The sequence below is a fragment of the Scyliorhinus torazame genome, chromosome 14 (assembly GCF_047496885.1).
Source record: "Scyliorhinus torazame isolate Kashiwa2021f chromosome 14, sScyTor2.1, whole genome shotgun sequence".
In the NCBI taxonomy this organism is placed as follows: domain Eukaryota; kingdom Metazoa; phylum Chordata; class Chondrichthyes; order Carcharhiniformes; family Scyliorhinidae; genus Scyliorhinus; species Scyliorhinus torazame.
In genome coordinates this window covers 95,717,337-95,745,020 of record NC_092720.1, presented here as the reverse complement: position 1 = coordinate 95,745,020, position 27,684 = coordinate 95,717,337, and the positions used below count along the sequence as shown (strand labels likewise).

Sequence of the window (27,684 nt, the reverse complement as noted above, 5' to 3'; positions counted from 1 at the left end):
TTCTTTTAGCACTGGCAGTGCCAAGGTGCCCGCATTCCAGGGAGGGCCAGGGAATCACCCTGCACTTACCCTGACCACCCAGGGGTCTCCAATGGCCCGGGAGAACCCCTGGGTGCTGTTCCGCCTGGTTGCCCTTTTGTGTGGACCAGCACTGATTGGAGCCCAGCTGCAACCACCCTGGGGCGCTGGAGAATCGATGAAGGCCAGTAGATCCCGGGCAGGTAGGTCGTAAGTGGGTTTACGGCCTACTTCTGCGAGCGTTGTTTAGTCCCGCCCCTTGGTAAATCCCATGAGGCGCAGAGGCTATCAGGAGGCCAGCTGGAGGGCTCTCCCGGGATTCTCCGGCCATGTTGTGCTATCGCTTCAGTGTAACGCAGCCATAGAATTGAGCCCCATAGTATCTTAAACATAGAAAGCAATTGAGAAAACAGCACTCTTAATCACAGTATTAAAGGGCGCGATCTTCCAGACACGCTGCACTGGAAAAGTAGTTTGCTGCAATGCAGCGAGGCCGGTGAAAGCCGGGAGACCCTGCTCAAGGGATCTACCTGGCTTGCAACCTCTCGTGAGACTCCACGCAATGGAGACGTTGCAAGGGGATCCCACTCACAATGGGTAGGATCAGTATTTTGCAAATCTGCACATTAGAGCGAGGCAGTAAGGCTTACACCAATGTGCAAATTCCCAAGATACCTGAGGCTTTGGATTCAATCCTTTCTCCTCGGATACCTTGGGCGAGCGATGTTTGGCACTGGATGGAACAGCACTCGTGGGGGTCTCCAAGGGAACTGGAGGCCCCCAGCTGCATGCCCTTTGGGCAGGATGGTTCCATGGCACTGCTGATGCCACCTGGGTTCCAGCCTGACACTTTCAAGGCATTGTCAGCTGGCAGGGATAGTGCTAGGTTGGCACTGCCAAGCTGGCATTTTTTGTGTGTGTGTGATCGAGATGAGGTTGTTTGTTGGGTGACCCCCCCCCCCCCCCCCCCACATGTTGCATTCAGGCTGGGGGAGGTTGTGGCTTTTTTTCGTGGGCCTCAGAGCTCCCCATAGTAAATAACGGGGCTATTTGTGGCCTTGGCAATGCGTTCCCAGTTTAGACCCCTATTTCAAGGCGAGTCGGGTTGAAAAGCCCTGTGTTCCACGGCACTGCGAGTGCCAGGAAACACGCAGCTAAATGTGCTCGTTCAAGAACTTTGTTCCCTTTTGGAAGGATCGCGCCCAAAGTGAAATGTACATACATACATGCATACACATTCCTCTCTATCCTGTAGCTTCAAGAGTGAGATTCACAGTTGGATAATACAGTTCCACCGGGTCGGAGAATCGCCGGGGGTCGGCGTGAATCCCTCCCCCGCCGTCCTCCAAATTATCCGGCCTTCCAAAAATCGGCCCGGCGTGAGTCGCGTCGCTCGCCTCGGAAAATGGCGGGGTCCGGTGTGACTTAATGGGCCCGGGGCTGCCCGAATTCTCCGGCCCGCGATGGGCCCGTCTTTTGCCAGTCCCGCCAGCGTAAATTGGAGTAGGTCCTTACCAGTGGGACCTGGTGGCGCAGGCGGCCTCCGGGGTTCTTGGGGAGCGTGGGGGGGGGTCTGGCCCCGGGTGGTGCCCCATGATGGCCTGACCCGCGATCGGGGTCCACCGATCCGCGGGTGGGCCTGGTCCATGGGGGCACTCTATCCTTCCGCACTGGAGGCTGTACCGGTCCGCCATTCCCGGTGCGGAAACGAAGCCCTCTGCACATGCGCGGGGATGATGCCAGCACACGCTGGCGCACCCGCGCATGCGCCAACTCACGCCGGCCGGCGGAGACCCTTTGGTTCCGGTTGGCGTGGCGCCAAGCCCCTTTCCCGCCGGCCGGCGGGGCGCAAACCATTCCGGGGCGGGCCTAGCCCCTGAAGGTGCGGAGGATTCTGCACCTTTGGGGCGGCCAGATGCGGGAGTGGTTCACGCCACTCCGTCCCGCCGGAGTTGCCCGCCCTGCCGATTACCAAGAATCCCGCCCCTTGTTGCTGAGATCACACAATAGATCAGACAGTATTGGACTGATAGCACAATACAAGTGAAACATCAAAGTGAGGGGCCTGAAAACTGTGCCACAACACATTTTATTTATTGTTAACCTCACTTTTACTGGTGAGAAGATAGAGTGAACAACAAACATAAGAACCACAGTATTATTAAAGACGTATAAAATGCTGCAAAGTGCAAGCATAGAACAAGGGCTTGTTCACGGTACCTCACACAGCTTCTCGACACTGCATCAAGACTGAAAATAGTCTTTAGTAATTATTTATCAAAACAAAGCTAACACTTTTGCATACTCTAGGGTATTCAATTAATATTAACAGGTTGAAGGCCATGGTATTTAAACATAGCGGTTTGGATTGCATTCATGAACCAAGACTTTGTGGCTCGTGCCAGCTAAACTCTGTAATTACATTTCAGCTCTGAAAGTGGCCCCATTATCTATTCCTCCTTTATACATACACACAGAAGGGAGTCTATAGATTACAGTGTCTCATTGCTGACTTTTGTGCTTTACGGTACTATTTTCTTCTGACAGTATGCATGGTGCTTTCAGCATAGATTTGTAAAAATAAATTTTTTAAAGTTTCCGATATATGTACACAAATATTTTACATATTTTATTTTTAAAAAACATTGTTATTTTGCTGTTAAATTTATCTTATCAGTATGTCCATTTAAAGTCATTGTAAAATATCTATTTTACATATTAATGTCAATATTTACAGTTAAAACAGCAAATCAAAGCATTTCAACATCTTTAAAAGGTTATAAAAGTTCAATATTTCCATTTGAAACAGTACTAGCAAACAAAATGTTAGGTACCATACAGCATACTGCAAAAACTGTACATTCATATTTTACCCATTACACATATCCAACTTGGTGTAATAACAGTCACTGAACAATTACATCTCAGGTAAATAGTGCAGATCCTGCAGGTACATTGCAAAGATGAATTACAAGCTGGAGTTTGTAACTGCTCGGTACAATAAAACAATTCTATTTTATTTTACAGAATACATTTAATTTTCAGCTTGCAACATTTCCAGTATCAAATATCTGACAACTGCTATAATTTATGGTAATTTATTGAAGCGAAAGTGATATTATTCAGAACTCGCCGCAACTGTTCCTCCTGATAGGTTGTTCGAAGTGGTGGTTCTACTGATTGCTCGGAGCACGTGCTGCCGTTCGACGCCTTGCTGCTTTGTCGTGTCCTCCCCGTACACAACCTGTTTTTTTTTTAAACACAAAGAAAATGAATATGTTAATGAGGGGTACACTTCTTAAAATTCTGCATCATAGGCAAACTTATGGCGAGATGAGGGGCTACGGACGCAGTGCTGTGAACCAGAAAACTTGCACTATTGAACCAAATTCAGTGTTGCATAATGCACGTGGGATAAATGTGAGAAGTGACGCCTTATACACAAGAAATGAAGTTAGACAAAAGTATTCTATCTGAGTGGAAATGAGCTGTTGAACGACTAGAACACAGCATAGTTACCATGTTCTATTAACAATACCACAATATATTTTATCAAACAACAGAAAGGGTTGCAAACATGGTAAATGTGCACTTAATGTTGCATATTATTGAAATTAAATGTACAACCCATTAAATGGACTGCTACCCACCATAATCCTTCAAATTTAATTAAATGATGACATTGCCATGCATCAGCTGTGATTGCTTGGAAAAGTCCAACAGGTTTAATGCAAGCCTGTGGGATAACACTATTCCTATGGTGCAAGTTGTCAGCTGATGTACTGAACAGCAGATGGCAAAGGTTATGTAACAGCCCTGTTTGTGAAGCAGGACAGGAAGGAGGGTCTCTCTAGTGACAGATTAAAGGAGATGGGGATCTGTCAACAAATCCTTGTCCTGTAATCGGCACAGCCATAAAAATGTTTCAACTGTTACTTTATCTGCATTTACTTCCCCTCTCCCATGATGACATTTATTTGCCTCTCATCTAAATCACATGGCACAATTAGAACCCTCCAAAAGTTCCTGTTTTCAGCTACTTTTTATGGTGTTATAAATTGCAGCACCAACACAGAAATATTGAAGCAAATACTGGCAAAGGTAAGCATTCTCTCTAGTACAATGATAACATGAGAAACAAAATCTGAATTGAAATGGAGACAATTTTGGGCTGGATTCTCTGACTCTGCGGCTATGTCCACAGGATCCGTCTGATCTGATGACCAGAAAGCTGGCACCGCCCCAGCACTGATGCTCTGCCCCGTGGGGGGCTAGCAGCCACGCCGCGTAAAGCTCCCGGCTTTACCTGCGAATACGGCCGCAGAGTGGGTGCGTCTGTAGCCATGCATGTGCATGGCCGCGGCCTGCGGCGACCCCGCCGTACAACATGGTGCTGACCGCACGCGGATCCGGGCTGCCAAAAACTGCCCACCTGTAACCAGCCTTGCCACCCCGTGGACAACTTCCTGCCAGTCCCCCTAGCCCCTGCCGAAGCCCCCTTGCCAGCAGAACGGCTGCGCCCCCCCTCCTGCTCCACCCCCCCCCCCGCCCCGACTGTGGCAGCGCTGGACACAGTCCGTAGCCGCCACGCGAGGTCCCTGAACGGTGTGAGCACACATGTCCCACGCCATCGGGGACTTGGCCCATCGGGGGCGGAGAATCGGGGGAGGGCATCAGGTGACGTCCTGAGGCCGTCCCAATGGCGTGTGCCGTACTCCTCGAGTATGCCGTTTTTGAGGGGGCGGAGCATCGGAAAAACTGCGTCGCCCCTGATTCCAGTGTAAAAATAGATTCTCCGGCCGATCGCCGAAGGCAATTTCAGCCATCGGAGAATCCAGCCCAAAGTCTGCAGCTGTCAGCCTGAGCACAAATCAAGGAGCAAGTCCCAATCCTTTACCATGAAAATGTACACATGGCGAGGTCCAGCAGCTTCCCCACCGCACTGAAATTCAGTCCCCCCAGGATTTTATGGGTCACCCTTCCCAACCACAGTACAGGGGTGACCCGACACCACCACCCCCCCCACTGCATCCCCACCAGAGATTCCTAATTAAAGAGATTCCCCCACCAGAGACCCTCTAAGTAGAGATACTCGCACCCCCATTAAAAGTGACCCCTGCCTGGAAACCTCCCAGAAAAGTCGCCCTTGCCGGAAGTTCTCCAGAAAATTAGCACCTGCCTGGGAGCCCTCCCAGAAGAGAAACCACTGCCTGGAGGCTAGAGAGCAGTCCAGAAAGAGGCAGTGAAAGCAATAACTGCTTTAATACTGACGTGGGCAATAAACCTTCTGGCTCTGGCACAGGAAGCAGCACCTGTCAATTCCTAGAAAGAAAAAAACAGTCAGCTGGATTTAAACCTCCTCAAATCTTTGATCTGCAAGCCTTTAATTAATCTCCCTGTCAAATTGCTTTCCGCAGACTATGATTGACAGCTTCCACACACATCCAGCTGTCCGCATTGTTTCATTCATCACCCTTCACGCTTGAGTGGCTTTGAAGTAGTCAGCTGCAAAATTGACAGAAAGCACTTAAGTCTATTTGATGCGTTCCAGGAGCTGTTACTCATAGCTTGATGTTTATAATCGCTGTGGTTAGTTTCACAGCTGGGTGTGTGTGGCAGCTGTCAATCACAGTCGAGGAAAAGCAGTTTAACAGAGAGATGACTGAATGGTTTGCAGATCAAATATCTGAGGGGGTTAAAACCCAGGTGACTGGTTTGCTCTTTCCAGGAATTGCCAGATACTGCTTCTTGTGTCTGAGCCAGCAGGTGTATTGCACAGGTGAGTTTTAAAGCAGTGATTTTTTTTTTTTACTGCCTTTGGCCCGAGCAAATAAAGGAGGTGCTAATACCTTGATCTAGAATCTGACATGTGGTATTGTATTTGCCCTTCTGGCGGAAGAGGGCACTTGTTATATTGAGGCCATGCTGAGCTCACTTCATCACCATGAAACCATGAAAACACCATTTGTATTGTCTTTTCCTAATATGTTTTTCTCAATGGTTCTCCTCCAGACATCAGCGTCATGGCTAACACTGGCATTAAAGTCCCCCTGAAGGATAATCTATCTTCCCTTGGGAGGGCAGTGAGAACTTCATCAAGGTCAGAATAGAATTTTTCCTTAATATCTCAAGTGGAATCAATGCTCAGGACATACGCTCTGAAGATGGTGGAATATTGTTAACTGCAGACCTATAGTTGAAGTATCATGAGTCTTTCATTTGTACAATTGCAGCGTTCTGGCAGTGCATCCATAAGATCCAATTCTGTATGGCCAGATCCAACTCCATGGTCAAGAGGATAGCTATCAGCCTCTCCTTTCCAGTAGAAGGTGCATTTCCCTTGTTTTCCCTTCTGCTGCCCCTCCCAAGGAGATTGCGTCTCACTAACAGCGGTGATGTCAATTTGAAGTCTTGATAGTGCACATGATAAGAATCCAGTTCTTCATTCCAAACAGTCACTTGAATCATTTCAAGTTGCAAAATGTAAAGTTTTCTTTGACCACAAAAATGGAATCCCACGGATCTGGCTCCCAAACCAGGAGTAAGTGGGACAGCCTATTTGTAGGACAGCTTTTCTAGGGCACCATTTGGATTGAGCAGTGTGCATCGTGAAGAAGATGGTTCAGTCACAGAAGCTGCTGCCCAAAGATACCTCTGACCCAATACAGGAGTCAAATGACCTTTGTGCATCTGTCGATTGTGTGCAGATACTTGACTAGGGACTCCCAGATTCACAGTCCTATTCCCATCAACAATTCTCCATGGCCACAGGGTTTGGCAAGTGGAACCTGGTAAAATCCTGCACATAACTTTGCTTAATGTGGGGACTTTGGGACACCACCATGATCCACATGGTCTTGACAGATTGATGGTCAGATTTTGGTAAGAACCAGACCACGATGACCAGGGCAATCTTGCCACTGCACCCTTCTTTCACCCTCGCTGCTGGTAAGATGCGCAGTCTTCCTTTGCTCATTCTACCATTGAGGACTTTTTGGACCACACTTTGTCCAGCTCCTCCCCCTGAATGGTGGATCACCACTTTAACATGGTAGAGAGGCTAGTGTGGTCTGATGATTCCTTGAACAATGCCATCAAGAGCTTCTTGTTCCTGGCGGGGCCACCCATTGAGTCATCTATGTAGTAGTGATGAGGTCAAGTAAAAAAGATGATCAAACTGTTGCAAAATTAGTTCAATATTAGTGTTTGCATCAAGTAAAAGCCTTGAAAGTTTTGTATAGTTTATGTCCCCATAATTCACATTAGTTTAACTTTGGGATACAGTTGCTGATAGTGATCTTGGACTAATAGTCTGGAGGTGCGAGTCCAAATCAGCCGATTGCAGCTGACAAATTTAAATTCAGTTGATTAAATAACTATGGCATTAAAAGCCTACATCAGTAATGACAGCCAAGAAACCACCAGATTGTCGTCAAAATGTACATAGTTTGCTAGTCCTTTAGAAAATCTGCTTTTCTGACCTGGCTTGTATAAGACTCCAGAGCTACCAGGATTGTGGTTAGCTCTTAACTGCCCTCTAAATTGGATTAGCCCACCACTCAGTTGTGTAGAGATGGACAACAAATGCTAGCCTTACCAGTAATGGCCATAGATGAGAATGAATGAAAAATTATTTCAGTAATTACCCCAAGTACTATGGTGTCAGGACTCCAAAAAAATGAAAGGGAGCAGGGATATCAAAATAAGATTGAAATTTTCAAAATGTAAATTATGATAGCCATAATTACCACACAAGGTACCTAAAGTATGTTAACATAACCAGGGTTTCCTGGAATGTTATAATATTCAGCAAAACAAGCTGGTGAATGGTATACATTCTCATTCTGAGTGGGATTTAATGGGTGCACTCGCTCCAAGATCGGAAATTCCTGTCCAGGGTCAACGGACCTATAAATGGTCCATCAAATTGTCCGTCCCACCCATGACAATTTCAGCGGTCCGCAGGACCAGAAATTTACCCCGATATTTCTATCGACTCTATCTAGGCTCACGGTAGCAAATTTTCTCATGGGCCTCCTAAACTGTATACCTTTCTAGTTGCATAACATCAGCAAACATAATTCTATGTGTTGTTCAACCTCAAAGCTATTAGCTAAATGTGTATGGAAGTGCATCCTTAAATCTCACTATATAGTTTTTGTGATTATGGAGCCATCTACTAAGAATGATTCAGCAACTACAATGAATTGTCTCTTAACTCACAATCTAAGGTTACAAATTAGTTATGCAAGTTATTTAAGTTATTTGGTAGCACAGAACTTGAGTATTGCTGAAAAATGGAACATAAAATCATAGAATAAATCCCTACAGTGCAGAAAGAAGCCATTCGGCCCATTCAGTTTGCACCGATTCTCTAAAAGAGCACCCGACCTAGACCCACTCCCCCACCCTATCCCCGCAACCCAGTAATCCCATCTAATATTTTGGAAACTAAGCGGCAATTTAACATGGCCAATCCACCCAACCTGCACATGTTTGGACTGTGGGAGGAAACCAGAGTACCCGGGAGAAACCCAGGCAGACACAGGGGGAATGTGCAAACTCCACACAGTCACCCAAGGTTGGAATCGAACCCAGGTACCTGGCGCTGTGAAGCAGCACGGCTACCCACTGTGTCACTGTGCCTCCCCTCATATTGAAGCTTTTCAACTTGCAATCATCAGGACATTTGCGAAATGTCCTGATGAGTGCAAGTTGAAAAGCTTCAACATGTCTTTTTCTTTAAAGTAATTATTTACAATTAGATACTTTCCTGTGTCACAAAGCAACACGTGCTGCATTTCTGGGAGGAATATTCGGATTTGGATTTTGTTTATTGTCACGTGTACCAAGGTACAGTGAAAAGTATTTTTCTGCGAGCAGCTCAACAGATCATTAAGTACATGAAAAGAAAAGAAAATACATAATAGGGCTACACAAAGTACACAATGTAACTACATAAACACTGGCATCGGGTGAAGCATTGGGTGTAGAGTTAATCAGGTCACTCCATAAGAGGGTCATTTAGGAGTCTGGTAACAGCGGGGAAGAAGCTGTTTTTGAGTCTGTTCGTGCGTGTTCTCAGACTCCTGTATCTCCTGCCCGATGGAAGAAGTTGAAAGAGTGCGAGGGGTCTTTGATTATGCTGCCCGCTTTCCCCTGGCAGCAAGAGGTGCAGATGGAGTCAATGGATGGGAGGCCGGTTCGTGTGATGGACTGGGCTGTGTTCATGGCTTTCTGAAGTTTCTGGCGGTCTTGGGCCGAGCAATTGCCATACCAGGCTGTGATGCAGCCAGATAGGATGCTTTCTATGATGCATTTATAAAAGTTGGCAAGAGTTAATGTGGACACGCTGAATTTCCCTAGTTTCCTGAGGAATTATAGATGTTGTTGTGCTTTCCTGGTGGTAGCGTCGACGTGGGTGGACCAGGACAGAATTTTGGAGATGCGTTCCCCTAGGAATTTGAAGCTGCTAACCATCTCCACCTTGGCCCCGTTGATGCTGACAAGGGTGGGTCCAGTACTTCGCTTCCTGAAGTCAATGACCAGCTCTTTAGTTTTGCTGTCATTGTAGGATAGATTGTTGTCGCTGCACCACTCCACTAGGTTCTCTATCTCCCTTCTGTATTCTGACTCGTCGTTATTTGAGATCCAGACCACTATGATCGTATCGTCAACAAACTTGTAGATGGAGTTGGAACCAAATTTTGCCACACAGTCATGTGGGTACAGGGTGTATAGTAGGGGGCTAAGTATGCAGCCTTGCGGGGCCCAGGTATTGAGGACTATTGTGGAGGTGTTGTTGTTTATTCTTACTGATTGTGGTCTGTGGGTCAGAAAGTCGAGGATCAAGTTGCAGAGTGAGGAGCCAAGTCCTAGGTTTTGGAGCTTTGAGATGAGCTTGGCTGGGATTATGGTGTTGAAGGCAGAGCTGTAGTCAATAAATAGGAGTCTGATGTAGGAGTCTTTGCTGTCGAGATGCCCTAGGGATGAGTGTAAGGCCAGGGAGATGCCGTCTGCTGTGGATCGGTTGCGGCGGTATGCGAATTGCAGCAGATCAAGGCGTAAACATTTTTAAAAAATAAATATTTTATTGAAAATTTTTGGTCAACCAACACAGTACATTGTGCATCCATTACACAATATTATAACAACACAAATAACAATGACCTATTTTATAAACAAAAAATGAATAAATAATAAATAACAAAAATGAATACTAACCCTAATTGGCAACTGCCTTATCACAAGTAACACTCTCCAAAAATTTAATTTAACAGTCCAATATATAATTATCTGTCGCAACGACCTATACATATTATACAGTATATATTAACAACCCTGAGAGTCCTTCTGGTTCCTCCTCCCCCCCCTTCCCCCCCTCCCCCCCCCCCCCCCCCCCCCCCCCCCCCGATCCTGGACTGCTGCTGCTGCCTTCTTTTTTCCATTCCATCTATCTTTCTGCGAGGTATTCGACGAACGGTTGCCACCGCCTGGTAAACCCTTGAGCCGACCCCCTTAGAACGAACTTAATCCGCTCTAGCTTTATAAACCCTGCCATGTCATTTATCCAGGTCTTCACCCCCGGGGGCTTGGCTTCTTTCCACATTAACAATATCCTGCGCCGGGCTACTAGGGACGCAAAGGCCAAAACATCGGCCTCTCTCGCCTCCTGCACTCCCGGCTCTTGTGCAACCCCAAATATAACCAACCCCCAGCTTGGTTCGACCCGGACCCCCACTACTTTTGAAATCACCTTTGTCACCCCCATCCAAAACCCCTGTAGTGCCGGGCATGACCAAAACATATGGGTATGATTCGCTGGGCTTCTCGAGCACCTCGCACACCTATCCTCCACCCCAAAAAATTTACTGAGCCGTGCTCCAGTCATATGCGCCCTGTGTAATACCTTAAACTGAATCAGGCTTAGCCTGGCACACGAGGACGACGGGTTTACCCTGCTTAGAGCATCTGCCCACAGCCCCTCCTCGATCTCCTCCCCCAGCTCTTCTTCCCATTTCCCTTTTAGTTCATCTACCATAGTCGCCCCTTCGTCCCTCATTTCCCTATATATATCTGACACCTTACCATCCCCCACCCATGTCTTGAGATCACTCTGTCCTGCACCTCTTGTGTCGGGAGCTGCGGGAATTCCCTCACCTGTTGCCTCGCAAAAGCCCTCAGTTGCATATACCTGAATGCATTCCCTTGGGGCAACCCATATTTCTCGGTCAGCGCTCCCAGACTCGCGAACTTCTCATCCACAAACAGATCTTTCAGTTGCGTTATTCCTGCTCTTTGCCACATTCCATATCCCCCATCCATTCCCCCCGGGGCAAACCTATGGTTGTTTCTTATCGGGGACCCCCCCAAGGCTCCAGTCTTTCCCCTATGCCGTCTCCACTGTCCCCAAATCTTCAGTGTAGCCACCACCACCGGGCTTGTGGTGTAGTTCCTCGGTGAGAACGGCAATGGGGCTGTCACCATAGCCTGTAGGCTAGTCCCCCTACAGGACGCCCTCTCTAATCTCTTCCACGCCGCTCCCTCCTCCTCTCCCATCCACTTACTCACCATTGAAATATTAGCGGCCCAATAATACTCACTTAGGCTCGGTAGTGCCAGCCCCCCCCCCCCCCCCCCCCTATCCCTGCTACGCTGTAAGAATCCCTTCCTCACTCTCGGGGTCTTCCCGGCCCACACAAAACCCATGATGCTCTTTTCAATCCTTTTAAAAAAAGCCTTCGTGATCACCACCGGGAGGCACTGAAACACAAAGAGGAATCTCGGGAGGACCACCATCTTAACCGCCTGCACCCTCCCTGCCAGTGACAGGGATACCATATCCCATCTCTTGAAATCCTCCTCCATTTGTTCCACCAACCGCGTTAAATTTAACCTATGCAATGTGCCCCAATTCTTGGCTATCTGGATCCCCAGGTAACGAAAGTCCCTTGTTACCTTCCTCAACGGTAGGTCCTCTATTTCTCTACTCTGCTCCCCTGGATGCACCACAAACAACTCACTTTTCCCCATGTTCAATTTATACCCTGAAAACTCCCGAAACTCCCCAAGTATCCGCATTATTTCTGGCATCCCCTCCGCCGGGTTTGCCACGTATAGTAGCAAATCGTCCGCATACAAAGATACCCGGTGTTCTTCTCCTCCTCTAAGTACTCCCCTCCACTTCTTGGAACCCCTCAACGCTATCGCCAGGGGCTCAATCGCCAGTGCAAACAATAATGGGGACAGAGGGCATCCCTGCCTTGTCCCTCTATGGAGCCGAACATATGAAGATCCCCGTCCATTCGTGACCACGCTCGCCATCGGGGCCCTATACAACAGCTGCACCCATCTAACATACCCCTCTCCAAAACCAAATCTCCTCAACACCTCCCACAAATAATCCCACTCCACTTTATCAAATGCTTTCTCGGCATCCATCGCCACTACTATCTCCGTTTCCCCCTCTGGTGGGGCCATCATCATTACCCCTAACAGCCTCCGTATATTCGTGTTCAGCTGTCTCCCCTTCACAAACCCAGTTTGGTCCTCGTGGACCACCCCCGGGACACATTCCTCTATTCTCATTGCCATTACCTTGGCCAGGATCTTGGCATCTACATTTAGGAGGGAAATAGGTCTATAGGACCCGCATTGTAGTGGGTCCTTTTCCTTCTTTAAGAGAAGCGATATCGTTGCTTCAGACATAGTCGGGGGCAGTTGTCCCCTTTCCTTTGCCTCATTAAAGGTCCTCGTCAATACCGGGGCGAGCAAGTCCACATATTTTCTATAGAATTCGACTGGGAATCCATCCGGTCCCGGGGCCTTTCCCGCCTGCATGCTCCTAATTCCTTTCACCACTTCTTCTACCTCGATCTGTGCTCCCAGTCCCACCCTTTCCTGCTCTTCCACCTTGGGAAATTCCACCGATCCAAGAAGCCCATCATTCTCTCCCTCCCATCCGGGGGTTGAGCTTCATATAATTTTTTATAAAATGTCTTGAACACTCCATTCACTCTCTCCGCTCCCCGCTCAATCTCTCCTTCCTCATCCCTCACTCCCCCTATTTCCCTCGCTGCTCCCCTTTTCCTCAATTGGTGTGCCAGCAACCTGCTCGCCTTCTCCCCATATTCGTACTGTACACCCTGTGCCTTCCTCCATTGTGCCTCTGCAGTGCTCGTAGTCAGCAAGTCAAATTCTACATGTAGCCTTTGCCTTTCCCTGTACAGTCCCTCCTCCGGTGCTTCCGCATATTGTCTGTCCACCCTCAAAAGTTCTTGCAGCAACCGCTCCCGTTCCTTACTCTCCTGCTTCCCTTTATGTGCCCTTATTGATATCAGCTCCCCTCTAACCACCGCCTTCAGCGCCTCCCAGACCACTCCCACCTGGACCTCCCCATTATCATTGAGTTCCAAGTATTTTTCAATGCACCCCCTCACCCTTAGACACACCCCCTCATCTGCCATTAGTCCCATGTCCATTCTCCAGGGTGGGCGCCCTCCTGTTTCCTCCCCTATCTCCAAGTCCACCCAGTGTGGAGCGTGATCCGAAATAGCTATAGCCGTATACTCCGTTCCCCTCACCTTCGGGATCAACGCCCTTCCCAGCACAAAAAAGTCTATTCGCGAGTAGACTTTATGGACATAGGAGAAAAACGAGAACTCCTTACTCCTAGGTCTGCTAAATCTCCACGGGTCTACACCTCCCATCTGCTCCATAAAATCTTTAAGTACCTTGGCTGCTGCCGGCCTCCTTCCAGTCCTGGACTTCGACCTATCCAGCCCTGGTTCCAACACCGTATTAAAATCTCCCCCCATTATCAGCTTTCCCATCTCTAGGTCCGGAATGCGTCCCAGCATCCGCCTCATAAAATTGGCATCATCCCAGTTCGGGGCATATACGTTTACCAAAACCATCGTCTCCCCCTGTAGTTTGCCACTCACCATCACGTATCTGCCCCCGTTATCCGCCACTATAGTCTTTGCCTCGAACATTACCCGCTTCCCCACTAATATAGCCACCCCCCTGTTTTTCGCATCTAGCCCCGAATGGAACACCTGCCCCACCCATCCTTTGCGTAGCCTAACCTGGTCTATCAGTTTCAGGTGCGTTTCCTGTAACATAACCACATCTGCCTTAAGTTTCTTAAGGTGTGCGAGTACCCGTGCCCTCTTTATCGGCCCGTTCAGCCCTCTCACGTTCCACGTGATCAGCCGGGTTGGGGGGCTTCCTACCCCCCTCCCTTGTCGATTAGCCATCCCCTTTTTCCAGCTCCTCACCCGGTTCCCACGCAGCTGTATCTCCCCCAGGCGGTGCCCCCCCGCCCATCCCCTCCCATACCAGCTCCCCCCTCTCCCCAGCAGCAGCAACCCAGTAATTCCCCCCTTCCACCCCCCCCCCCCCCGCTAGATCCCCCGCTAGCGTAATTACTCCCCCCATGTTGCTCCCAGAAGTCAGCAAACTCTGGCCGACCTCGGCTTCCCCCCGTGACCTCGGCTCGCACCGTGCGACGCCCCCTCCTTCCTGCTTCTCTATTCCCGCCATGATTATCACAGCGCGGGAACCAAGCCCGCGCTTCTCCCTTGGCCCCGCCCCCAATGGCCAACGCCCCATCTCCTCCACCTCCCCTCCTCCCCCCATCACCACCTGTGGAAGAGAGAAAAGTTACCACATTGCAGGATTAGTACATAAAACTCCTCTTTCCCCCCTTTCTAACCCCCCTCTTCGCCCCCCACATTCGCCCCACCACTTTGTTCAAATGTTCTTTTTAATAACCCGCTCATTACAGTTTTTCTTCCACAATAAAAGTCCACGCTTCACCCGCCGTCTCAAAGTAGTGATGCCTCCCTCGATATGTAACCCACAGTCTTGCCGGTTGCAGCATTCCAAATTTTATCTTCTTTTTATGAAGCACCGCCTTGGCCCGATTAAAGCTCGCCCTCCTTCTCGCCACCTCCGCACTCCAGTCTTGATAAACGCGGATCACCGCGTTCTCCAATTTACTGCTCCGAGTTTTCTTTGCCCATCTAAGGACCATTTCTCTATTCTTAAAACGGAGGAATCTCACCACTATGGCTCTGGGACTTTCTCCTGCTCTCGGTCCTCGCGCATCACTCGGTATGCTCCCTCCACCTCCAACGGACCCGCCGGGGCCTCCGCTCCCATTAACGAGTGCAGCATCGTGCTCACATATGCCCCGACGTCCGCTCCCTCCGCACCTTCAGGAAGACCAAGAATCCTCAGGTTGTTCCTACTTGCGTTGTTCTCCAGTGCCTCCAACCTTTCCACACATTGTTTCTGATGTGCCTCATGCGTCTCCGTCTTCACCACCAGGCCCTGCATGTCGTCCTCATTCTCGGCTGCCTTTGCCTTCACGACCCGAAGCTCCCTCTCCTGGGTCTTTTGTTCCTCCTTTAGCCCTTCGATCGCCTGTAGTATCGGGGCCAACAGCTCTTTCTTCATTTCCTTTTTGAGCTCTTCCACACAGCATTTCAAGAACTCTTGTTGTTCAGGGCCCCATGTTAAACTGCCACCTTCCAACGCCATCTTGGTTTTTGCTTGCCTTCCTTGCCGCTGTTCTAAAGGATCCACTGCAATCCGGCCACTTTCTCCTCCTTTTTCCATCCGTATCCAGGGGGGATTCCCTTCTGGTTTACCGCACAGTGTTTTTAGCCGTCAAAATTGCCGTTGGGGCTCCTATCAAGAGCCCAAAAGTCCGTTTCACCGGGAGCTGCCGAAACGTGCGACTCAGCTGGTCATCGCCGCACCCGGAAGTCAAGGCGTAAACATTTTAAACATTGCTTTGTATCTCCAGTGAAATTAATTCAGAAACGTTAGGATGATTTCTTAATTATGTGAAGAACAAAAGTCTCTTCTATAATGTTTCTGTTGCAGCATGTTTTAGGCTTGAGGTGGAAGTTTAATTTACTGATCATGCCCCGTTAGTAAGGAAATCAAACTGCTATTGGCTGAAATGCAATGACTGTATTTTCTGTTGGTGTCTGATGATTATCCTGTGTGCTTTTTCTCTCATCCAATTTTTTTATTGCTTTCTTGTCACTACTTACAAATGTTAGCAGTGTGATGCTGTTTGGTGGTGTACAGGCTAGAAATGATATGAAATTGGGCTAGAAGTTGATGAAAGATTGTGTGGAGTTGCTGAATTAAACACGTGCAATTGGGGTTGGCTGCGATGCTAAAATAATGTATTTTTTGAAAATTTAGAGTATCCAATTCATTTTTTCCAATTAAGGGGCAATTTAGCGTGGCCAATCCACCTATCCTGCACATCTTTTGGATTGTGGGGGCGAAACCCACGCAAACATGGGGAGAATGTGCAAACTCCACACGGACAGTGACCCAGAGCGGGATCGAACTTGGGACCTCTGAGCCGTGAGGCAACCATGCTAACCACTTGCGCCACCGTGCTGCCCACTAAAATAACGTTGAGGTGGACCACAGTCTTAGCAAAAAATATTTATTTTATAACTTCTGCTTTGGTTATTATTTGTAGGCAATTAATGTGAAAATGAATCAGGAAAGCATTTTGCTCGCACTAAGCAACTTTTCTCTCATGGAAAGCGGAGATAGCAAGCTGTTCATTTACCAGGTTAATGAACCGCATGTTTTCTTCCTGGACATAAAAAATGCACAATTATAAAACACAGAATAAGAATGAACGCTAAAAAGTTAGATTAGAGTGCCATTCCAACAGCCAGAGACTATATCCTGCTAAACACCCTAAAATGTGAGTCCTAACAATTCTAACTAGTTCCAATGTAGCAACATAATATTAAAAATACATTTCTTCAATTTGGCACAATGTGTTATGGCCTTATTTCTTCCTGTAAATGTTCTAATTCTCTATGCTCCCACCTGACAAAGGCATTTTTTTAATGCATTCCTGTTCATCAATACAAAAATGTCTTTAACACTAGGCTTCATTCGATAACTTCTTCAGTAATTTATTTCTTGAAACCCTCAGGGAACTTTAGATATTAACCTTTTAGCCAGCTGCCAGAAATGTCCATGGCAAAATTTAAACTATAAAACTATGTTTTAAAATTCAGATCACAGAAATAGTGGTACCTTTTGAGAAAAGAAGCAACACTACACACGCAACTGATAGAACGAGAGATTTTGTAACATGAAAATCAATATATAATCTAATGTGCAATGTATTGTTATATTAGTTTGACAAGGCATGACTGTCTACACAACTTTTTTCTTTATTCTTTGATGGGTAGTGGTCAATGCTGGTAACACCATTTTCAGTATTTTGCCAATTGAAGTGTGTGCTGTGTGTGTGCGTGAGTCCATGTGTGGGTGGTATGTGTGCATGTTGGTGTACGTGTGTGTATGACAACAACCATGATAATTGCACCATGCTAATTTATAGAGCTAATTAAAATCATTTTATTCATACAATGTGTAAATACAATGTGTCATTTAAATCACTTCTCAGGGTCTCTGTCATGCTTGACAGCTGATTTTTAAAAATGTATAAATTCATGTAAATCAAATGTTGCCTTTTAATTTCTACGAGTGCTACAACTTGATGAAGAGCTCTTAGAAAACAAACAAATAAATCCACTATGTTTGTGTAATTTTGTTTATACCTTTGGGTCACCATTTTATAATAAATCAACAAAAGTGAAAATTGAAATTGACATATAAAACCGTGCAAAGCCAGTAAAGAGTAAAACATCAACATAGATAGAGGTCCAGACATACCATTTTTGCTAACAGTAGTGAAGGAGGTAATAGACTGAGAAGAGTAGAAGTTGGAAGAAGTAAAAGCATAATTCAGCTGCCAGAGAAAAATAAAAAGATATATTGACTGAGTATATTCTATTGAAGATCCAGATGTTCATATATTACAATATTGCAACTGACAAAATAACCAGAAGAAAAACAGTGAACTCTGTTTCATTTTAGTACTCCTGCAATCCCCTATTTAAGTAACAAAACAATCCTAATCCCAGTTTTCCTTAACCCTCCTGTGATTAATGCCATCAGCATCTTCTAGTCATTGAAACAGAGCAACAAGTACTTTTACAAATGACAAATATTATGAGTACAATCACCCTATTTCTACAGTGTGTAATTTACTTGACAACACAGGAAACGAAAGTAGAATAATTATTTTCATGGTACGTGTTCTAACATTTCATTTCTCAACGATTTTTCTTTCAAATTTTCTGTCATATGGTAATTGCAATGGCAAATCCAGATTGCGACAGGGATGGCGGACTGTCTCATTGTGTTACGAATGCCAAGTTTATAGGATCTTGATTAATAAGGGGATCAAGGGTAAAGGGAAGAAGGCAGGAGAATGGGGATGAGAAAAGTATCAGCCATGATTGAATGGCGGAGCAGACTCGATGGGCTGAGTGGCCTAATTCTGCTCCTATGTCTTATGGTCTTATGTTGGGACTGCACTTTAAATTCTAGGTAAAATGGAGGAATGAAGGGTGAGGGGGCTCTTTCAGTCTCCAGGCTTTGGGCAGAATAAAGAGAGAGAGAGGAAGGTCTTACAGGAAAAAGAGACCAGTTTCATCAGCAGAGAGGAGAGTGCGTTCTTTTCGACTGTAATGGAATCTGTGGTTTTAAAGTTTGTATTTTCTTTCAAGATGGACACTAACTGAAAAGGTGAATGGAAAAAGGAAACAGAGAAATGAACCTGGCCTCCCAGTTTGTCTGAAAATGAAAACCAAAATTACGATTGGAAAGCCAAACATCTAGGGAGACCGAATCTGGTTGAAAGCTCATGAAGAGTACATGGCTCTACCCAAGCTCGGTAAAAGTTAATGAGTCCAGTGGTGCAGTAAAGGAAAGCTAAAGAAGACAAAATCCAGATCCAGAAGCTGAGAATAAGTTGCTGCAGCTGGTTCTGTCGGCACGGTAGCACAGTGGTTAGTACTGTTGCTTCACAGCACCAGGGTCCCAGGTTCAATTCCCGGCTTGGGTCACTGTCTGTGCGGAGTCTGCACATTCTCCCTGTGTTTTCATGGGTTTCTTCCAGGTGCTCCGGTTTCCTCCCACAAGTCCTAGTTGTGTTGTTAGGTAATTTGGACATTCTGAATTCTCATTCTGTGTACCCGAACAGGTGCCGGAATGTGGCAACTAGGGGCTTTTCACAGTAACCTGATTGCAGTGTTAATGTAAGCCTACTTGTGACAATAAAGATTATTTTGTTATGGGTGGCACGGTGGCACAATGGTTAGCCTGCTGCCTCATAGCACCAGGGACCCGGGTTAAATTCCGGCCTCGGGTGACTGTCTCTGTGGAATTTGCCCTTTCTCCACGTTTCTGCATGGGTTTCCTCCCAAAGATATGCAGGTTAGGTGGATTGGCCATGCTAAATTGCCCCTTATTAGGTGGGGTTACTGGGTTACGGGATAGGGTGGGGACGTAGGCCTAGGTAGGGTGTTCTTTCCAAGGGTCGGTACAGACACAATCGGCTGAATTGGCTCTTGCTGCACTATAGGGATTCTATGATTGGTCTACTGAAGATGACAAATACCACCAGTTTAAACAAAGTATTAAAAATTCATGAATTATTGAGATTGATTACATTATCCGGGCATCAGAATGAACAACCATTCTTATACTGCAGATAGATTCCTATTTATTTGCAACCGATAGGTAGAAAGAAATCTGTAGGTAACAGGTGGGGAGGACACAGAGAGAGGTAGACATTCCATATCTAGACAACCCTCTTTGTGTTTCAAAATAGGCACTAGGAGGATCAAAGAATAGTGCTTGAAATGAAAATGGCCAGTTGCTGACAAGTTCCCGCCTTTTTATTTATTTTTATTTGTGGCGTGGGCATCCATGACTGGCCCAGAATTTATTATCCCTGATTGCTCTTGAGGGGGCAGTTAAGACTCAACCACATTGCTGTGGGTCTGGAATCATATGTAGGCCAGACCAGGTAAGGATGACAGATTTCCTTCCCTAAAGGACATCAGTGAACCAGATGGGTTTTTAACAACAATCGATTCATGGTCATCATTAGATCTTTATCCAGATTTTTATTCCCCATCTGCATTTGAACCCGAGTCCCCAGAGCATTACTCTGGCCCTCTGGATTTCTAATCCAGTGACAGTACCACTATGCCATCGCCTTCAAGAGACTTCAATCCAGGTGGCCAAATTTCCCACCGAAAACAGTTGGGAGCCTCAATATTATGTGCAAAGCTTGGGAATGACTCCTGACTCTCAGTCTGCCCGATTATCCCCATGATTTCCTGACCCTGCCCACGCACCAAATCATGGTCCGAATAAATGAGTGAGATCCCCAGCTGCAGTCAGGAGAAGTTGAATGGAGATTTGAGGCACATTTGTTGGACAATCGCTTGGGCTTTCAGCGGTAAGGGCTTCCAACTTTAATGAAGTTGTTGCAGTAAGTTCCACAGAAACATTACCTGCTGCTTTGAAGTTCCTTTTACATTCCTGAAAATGCCGCTTCACCCCTTTAAAAGGTGCTGCAGTAGGACCTTCAAATTCGACCGCATTGTTTGATTTCCTCCCTCCAGAGCACCAACCAGCCTACTGAGGAGCAGATTTCATGCTCACATTAAAATGAGGACCCAGAATCAAAGAGGTATGGCTTTCTGTATCCTCCTCTCGGTGGACACTGTGCATGACCCAAGTCCGGGAAACAAACTAAATGATGAACTGTGCAACTTACAAGATGGCAGCAATTTGATAGTAATGCTAACCTGCTCATTCATGACTGTAGACAACTCGCTCAGCAGATCTCTGTAGTGAGACTTCATCTCCTCCTGGTATTCTAATTGGTCCTCTTTAATAAGCCGTTCGTTGACCTCCAGAGCATGTCCGCATGCAGCTGCAAATTGTCTGCACAGATAGGATTAAAAATAATTACTGAACTAATTATTGATTATCCAAAAATGATTCCCAGAACAACATTAATGCTTTGAACAGCATTGCAGACAAATACTTGTCAGGCGTTTTATTGAAGGTGTGAGGTAGCACTTTTGACTAAACTGACCCAATAGCTTTAGTTTTCATATTTGTCACAGAGCTGAGCTCGCCATTTTGCAGGAAGGCCACTCGCAGATCGGGTGCCATTTTTTAAGGCAGCCCCGATCCTTCAACTCCCCTTAGCACCCTCACCGTGGCTCCCCCCACCCCCCAATTTACCTCTTCCAGGGTCCTTGAGCACCCCCTCACCCCACCACTTCTGGACAAGCCCCCACCCACCAACCTCATCCCTGGCATGGTACACTGGCACCTGGGCAGTCTGCCAGCCTAGTAGTGCCACCCAAGCACCCTGACAGTGCCCAGGTGGCAAGGTGCCAGGGGAAGTGCCAGGCTACCACCCTGCCAAGGGCCGACCACCCATAGGCCTCAACTCCCCACTTAAACATCCCCCGCTCCCCGAGGTGCCATCACGACGGGTTCACAACTTTGTGCTGGAGGACAGAGCAGGATACTTTCTAAATGGGAAGGGGTTAAGTACAGTGGATGCCCAAAAGGATTTGGGGGTTCAGGTACATAGATCTTTAAAATGCCATGAACAAGTGCAGAAAATAATCAAAAATGCTAACATTATAAATGCTAGCATTCCAAAACTCTGATGATGGCTGATGGAGAAAGAAAATCGGGTGAGGTGTAAATTGGGCTCTTCTAGTTTGCTATCACCCATTTTTCATCTAATAATAAAAGTTAAAATTAAGTTGGAAATCGGCAGCATTCTGGCTGAGCTCTTCTGACCAAGTGGCCAGCTCAGGGCCTATCACGCAGGAGCACGTGACCCCTGGACAACGGGGAGTTTGCGAGGGTCCTGCTCCCAGTGTGGACCAGGGAGATGTACAGGAGCAAACATAGGGAAGGGCTGGAGATGGTAAGAGACCTGTTCATAGAGGGGAGATTCACGAGGCTGGAGGAGTTATAGGGGAAGTTCCAGCTGCCGAGGGGGAGTGAATTGAGGTACATGCAGGTCCGGGATTTGTGTGGAAGGAGTTCCCCTTATTTCCTCAACTGGCGAAGTATATGCTATTGGATAAATTATTAACTCAGAATGAGCTGGGGGAAGGGAGGACTGTGAACATTTCCGAATAGTTGTTGGAAACGGAGAAGGTGCCAGTAGAGGTAAGACATATGGGAGGAAGAAGTGGGGATGGAGCTTGGGGGAGGACCTGGGGTGAAATTATGCACCGGATAAATTCCACATTCTGTGCCAGGATGAGCCTTATACAGTTTAAGGTGGTGCATAGGCCCCACATGACTCGGGCTTGTATGAGTGGGTTCTTCCCTGAGGTTGAGGACAAATGCGAGATGTGCGGAAGGGGAGAATCATGTTCATATGTTTGGGTCGTGCCAGAAGTTGGGGGAATTCTGGGCATCGATTTGCGAGATTGTCAGAGATTGTTGGGGTGAAGATGACGGTGTGCACTTTTTGGTGGCGATTTTCGGTGTTTCAGAACTGCTGGAGCTGTTAGAGGGGAAGCGGGCCGATGTCGTGGCAATCGCCTCATGGATTGCCAAGCGGTGAATTTAACTGGGTTGGAGGTGGCCAAACCACCAAAAGGTATCGGCGTGGTTGGGGGTTTTGGTGGAATTTCTACAATTGGAGAAGATTAAGTTTGCTTCCCTTGTTAACTACTGGAGTCTCCAGTTTATGTCTCAAGCCACCACATTGGTGACAAGGTAAAAATTTTCTATCACAGCCGACAGTCACCGTGAATTTGGGGGGAAGGAAGAAACAGTGAAAGAAGCAGAGAAGCTCCAGCAAGAGTTGGAGTCATGTAAACTGTGAGTTGAAATGCCCATCATTGGGAAACGAGATCCATTAACCAAGGGATCGAGCATGAAGTCAGTACATCGAACAACTCCAGTTCCTCTCCACTGTGAACGAGATCACAGGTGAGGACAAGCAGAACATGATATTTGCGGGTCCCAGACCTATAATTTGGTTAGGAACCTCACCTCCTCAGAGGCATCCAGCTCGAAGACCTTTGACCAGATAGTGAAACTGATTAAAGGCCTCCAATTATCCTCCAACTTTATAAGTTTAACTGCAGTGAGGGAACACAAAGAGAGTCTGTCTCAGCCGTCATTGCTAGGTTTGGCCAGCTTGCTGGGCACTGAGTGTTTGGGACCGCGCTCAATGATATGTTGCACAAGCAGCTGGTTTGTGGGACCCATAACCTTAATACCCCAAAGGATCTTCCGACGGAGACCACAATTAAGTTCAGAAAAAGCAATTGAGATTGTTCAAGCGAAGGAGTGAGCTGAAAAAGGTGCCACTGAGCTTCAAAATCTGGCTGAAGGGGAGCTTAACCAAGTATAGGATGATATGGTCGCAGGGCACAGCTCAGAGCCAGACACGTTCCTCGGGACAGGACTGGAACCCAATGAGAGGTAAGGAATCGGGGTGTCAAACTGAATCAGAGGTGGACTGCTGTCGTTGCAGGAGGGCATCCCCAGGAGATTTGCCATGTTCAGGAGTGTGTGTGTGCTTCCAAAGGTGGCACATTCAAGCACATTGCCTCGCGAGGCAAAGCGCACCAATGCAAAAAAAACAGCAGCAGCAACAGTCCACAGCACCATTGAACATAGTGGAGAAGAGCTCTGGAGGAGAGAATGTAATAAATCGGTTGATTCTGGTCCAATTGAAATTATCTTAAGTGTAAATGGTAAACCCCTTAAAATGGAAGTTGACATCAGGGCTTCAGTGACCGTGGTGGGTGGGCAAACCATCCAATATCTACATGCAGGAACACACATCTCTAATCTTAAAGAGTACTATAGCCAAGCTTTCAACATACACCAGACAGATTTTGAAGATCCTCAGAACAAGACTCCAGTACCCTACAGAGGGCAGGAGGCCAATCTGTCTTTGGTTGTGGAGCAAGGACTTCGGCTCAGTCTGTTAGAAGAGACATGTTGCAGAAGATTAGGCTCAACTGGCTGGAATTCTTCAAATTATCTGACAACGTCCTCCAAGATCTTAAGGAGGTTTCAAGGCATCTTCCACAAAGAATTCAGGGCGTGAAAGCCGAGATATATGTCAATAAATATAAAAGAAAATGACTAAAGGTTCTGGAATTTGAAGCAAAAACAGAAATACTGGACAATCTCAGCAGGTCTGCTAGCATCTGACAAAGAGTAATCCGGACTCGAAACATTAGCTCCCTTTTCTCTCCACAGACGCTGTCAGACCTGTTGAGATTGTCCAGTATTTTCTGAAGGTATATGTCAATCTGGATTTGACACCCAATTCTGCCGGGCCAGACCAGTGCCATATGCATTGCATCAGAAGGTTGAAGCAGAGCTAAAGAGATTGGAAGGACAGGATACAATCAAGATTGTTCAGTTTTCAGAGTGAGTGATGCCAAAAGACCCTCGGTCAAGAAGGATTTGTGAGAACTATAAGCTGACCATAAATAAAGCTACCAGGTCGATTGATATCAGGCTCCCCAATTGAAGACCGCTACGCCAAGCTGGTTGGAGGCCTCCCTACTCAAAATTAGACCTCAGTCATGTCTACCTGCAGCTAGAGTTGGATGAGAAGTCCAGCAGGCATTACAAATACTCCTGTAGCTCCATTCAGCCAAGAGGAGCAAGTGACTCCCACTTCTATTCAGCCAGCTGGGTCTGTTGAGGCCGGCAAGGGTAGTTCATCCATTGTTGAAGTGGCCCTGCTTGTGGACCTCTCAGTCACCCAAAAGTGTACCTGTGGCTGGGCTATGGAGGTCTGGGAGAGCATGGAGGCCTCTGGACTGGTTGTCTTTTTGATGGACTCTCTCTCCTCGATTGTCCCTGTTAACAACTGTAACTTTTGTGCATTTTTGGGGTACTGCATTAAGGGACTTAAGGGGGAGGGATGTGATAGTGTGGCCCTTTAAGGGGGTGGGCACAACTGACCACATGACTGGCTAGGGGACCAATTGCGCTAACCTTGGACAATGGGGAGCTTGCGCAGGGCTCTGGGTGCAGGAGCCTGAGCAGTGTGGACCAGGGAGCTGAAGAGTAAACCCCTGTTGTGTTCTGTGCCTGTTAATTAACCACCTTTGTATTTCATCAATAAATCCCTTTGTTAACTATTGGGAGCCTCCAGGGTGTGTCTCAAGCCACCACAATTACAATTGCTTAATTCAGCAATTACAAATTCTCAGCCAATGCACAGAATCTTTTCAGGGCAGACAGTCTTAAGTGCAACATTTTTTGATGCAAGATGCCTTTAAAAGGCACAAAATAAAGCAAGCCTTTGGGTACAAAACCAGTATTTGTATAGGCTAGACATTCAAACCACGTGGTTTGCATTTTGCTTGCATCGTAAGGAAGAATACATTTGAGGAATCTTTGGATCTATACACCGTTCAAGAAAATTGATATTTCATGGTTTTAATGTTAAACTTCCTAAAATGCTTACCTGAAAATTTCTTTGAGGAGTTTGACTTGGTTGTCTGGATATTTTTTTGCATTTTTCTCCTCTAGAAAGGCCCACGCATAAGCCATGGGCCCTGCATTTACCTGTGAAGGCAAAGATAATACTTAAAAGAGCACCACTGCAAATTAATGAACTTAGCAAAAGACAAAGAAAGGATTTGGCTGCACAGCTCTCCAGCTACAGAGCCACATTTTAGCCCAGATTTAAAGGCACTCTGGGAAACAAAAAGCTTGGTGATTGTATTTTACCCGCCCCCACCACAGGCTTCAGCAGCGGGGTTCTCCCCCCACCCTCCCAAACCCCCACCCCACCAAACCCCTAACACAGGCATCAGCATCGGGGTTCTCCCCCCCATCCCCCCAAACCCCCACCACAGCCATCAGCATCGGGGTTCTCACCCCCACCCTCCCAAACCCCCACCACAGGCATCAGCATCGGGGTTCTCACCCCCACCCCCCCCAAACCCCCACCACAGGCATCAGCATCGGGGTCTCCCCCCCCCCCCACCCTCCCAAACCTCCACCACAGGTATCAACATCGGGTTCTCACCCCCATCCCCCCAAACCCCCATCCCCCCAAACCCCCACCACAGGCATCAGCATCGGGGTTCTCACCCCCATCCCCCCAAACCCCCACCCCCCCACCACAGGCATCAGCATCGGGGTTCTCACACCCACCCTCCCAAACCCCAACCACAGGCATCAGCATCGGGGTTCTCACCCCCATCCCCCCAAACCCCACCCCCCCAAACCCCCACCACAGGCATCAGCATCGGGGTTCTCACCCCCATCCCCCCAAACCCCCACCCCACCAAACCCCCAACACAGGCATCAGCATCGGGGTTCTCACCCCCATCCCCCCAACCCCACCACAGGCATCAGCCTCAGGGTTCTCACCCCCATCCCCCCAAACCCCCAGCACAGGCATCAGCATCGGGGGCTCATTCCCCCACAACAAACATGATGTGAACCCCACCCCCAATGGTGCTCCCCAGAGTGCCTGCCCCTGGCATTGCTCCCTGACAAGGTTTCGGCCAACCTGTGCCAGGAGGCCGTGCCAGGGGCTTGTGCCTCTCACCCCTTAACTGATTCAACTGTAAAGTTTGCCCTGAGGTATGATTATTCAGAGGGGGGGGGGGGGGGGGGGGGGGGGGGGGGGGGGCAGGGTGTAATGTGGAGGGGGGAGCTCGGTAAGTCTATTAAAATGTATTCAAAGGCGGTGCCTGTCCTTTCTGGGCGTGAACCTCTTAATGTCATTGGCGAGGGTGTGGAAAATCAGAAAACGTGATCTTGCCGGCGGGAATCGTGTCTTCTGTTTCTCGTGGGATTTTCCGCCCACATCGCCATTTTTGCTGTTGGCTATCTCGGGCTGAAAATTGGCCCCATTTTATCTATTTCATTATAAGTCATTGCATTCTGGCAACCAGTCATGTGTGCTCTGATTCGTCAGTGCTACAAGATCATTCTAAAGTTTATCTTGGACACAGCAAGATACGTCTCAGATTTGTCATATCGTCTGGTCAACCAAGGAACTAATACTGTTGTTTGTGTTCAGCAGGGCTTTAGTTTCCTAATCAGTTGCATGAAAAAGAATGACAGGAACGTAAATTGCATGAAGTCACCTCAGCAGAATCATAGCACTGATATCATGTTGTATCTTGACCTATAGAAGTCAGATTCGATTTACTCAGGTTACATTCATTTAATTTACTGATTCATTTCTAACTATCCCACAATCCTCAAAGTCAGATTTAATTTATTTGAGCCCCGTTTACTTGATTCATTAATTTGTAGACGGTCTATTCTCCCGGAAGCTTTAATATATTTCTTTACGACACATTTATTTACTAATTGATTCCGTCTGGCTCTCTGCCACAGTGGTCTGACTTGATAAATTGAGGCCTCATGTATTTATCTCCTTCGTGCCTGACTCTTTGACTAATTTGCTTTATTCCACACATTGTGCATGTATTTATTTCAGAAATTGCCAGCTGGCTTACTGCCGCAGAAAAGTGATTCTACATACACGGTAATATGATGTTAGGGCTGAAAGGTAAGTAAAATGGTAACTATAGATTGTTTAGTACCAGAACATCAGCCTTGACCTAGTGATAGCATTCTTGCTCTTATTAAAAGGGTCGTGAGTTCAGAGACAGGAGTTCACAATCTAGGCTGACACTTGCATTCAATGCCAGAATGTTGAAGGTGCCATCTCTTGGACGAGACACTAACAGCGTCTAC

The 27,684-nt window shown here is 47.2% G+C and overlaps 1 protein-coding gene across 6 annotated transcripts in view; it reads right to left on the bottom strand.

Annotated features, from left to right (window-relative positions):
- Positions 1-2,075: 2,075 nt before the first annotated feature.
- The window catches only part of dock10 (dedicator of cytokinesis 10), a 526,558-nt gene continuing 500,949 nt past the window's right edge, over positions 2,076-27,684 (bottom strand). For all 6 annotated transcript variants that reach the window (XM_072474508.1, XM_072474505.1, XM_072474510.1 and 3 more), the window contains 3 exons: positions 25,427-25,527; positions 20,745-20,883; positions 2,076-3,262 (listed from right to left, as the gene is read on the bottom strand). In XM_072474508.1, coding sequence (XP_072330609.1) covers positions 3,137-3,262; positions 20,745-20,883; positions 25,427-25,527 — 366 coding nt within the window. In that variant the 3' untranslated portion in view covers positions 2,076-3,136. The remainder of the gene's footprint in view (positions 3,263-20,744; positions 20,884-25,426; positions 25,528-27,684) is intronic.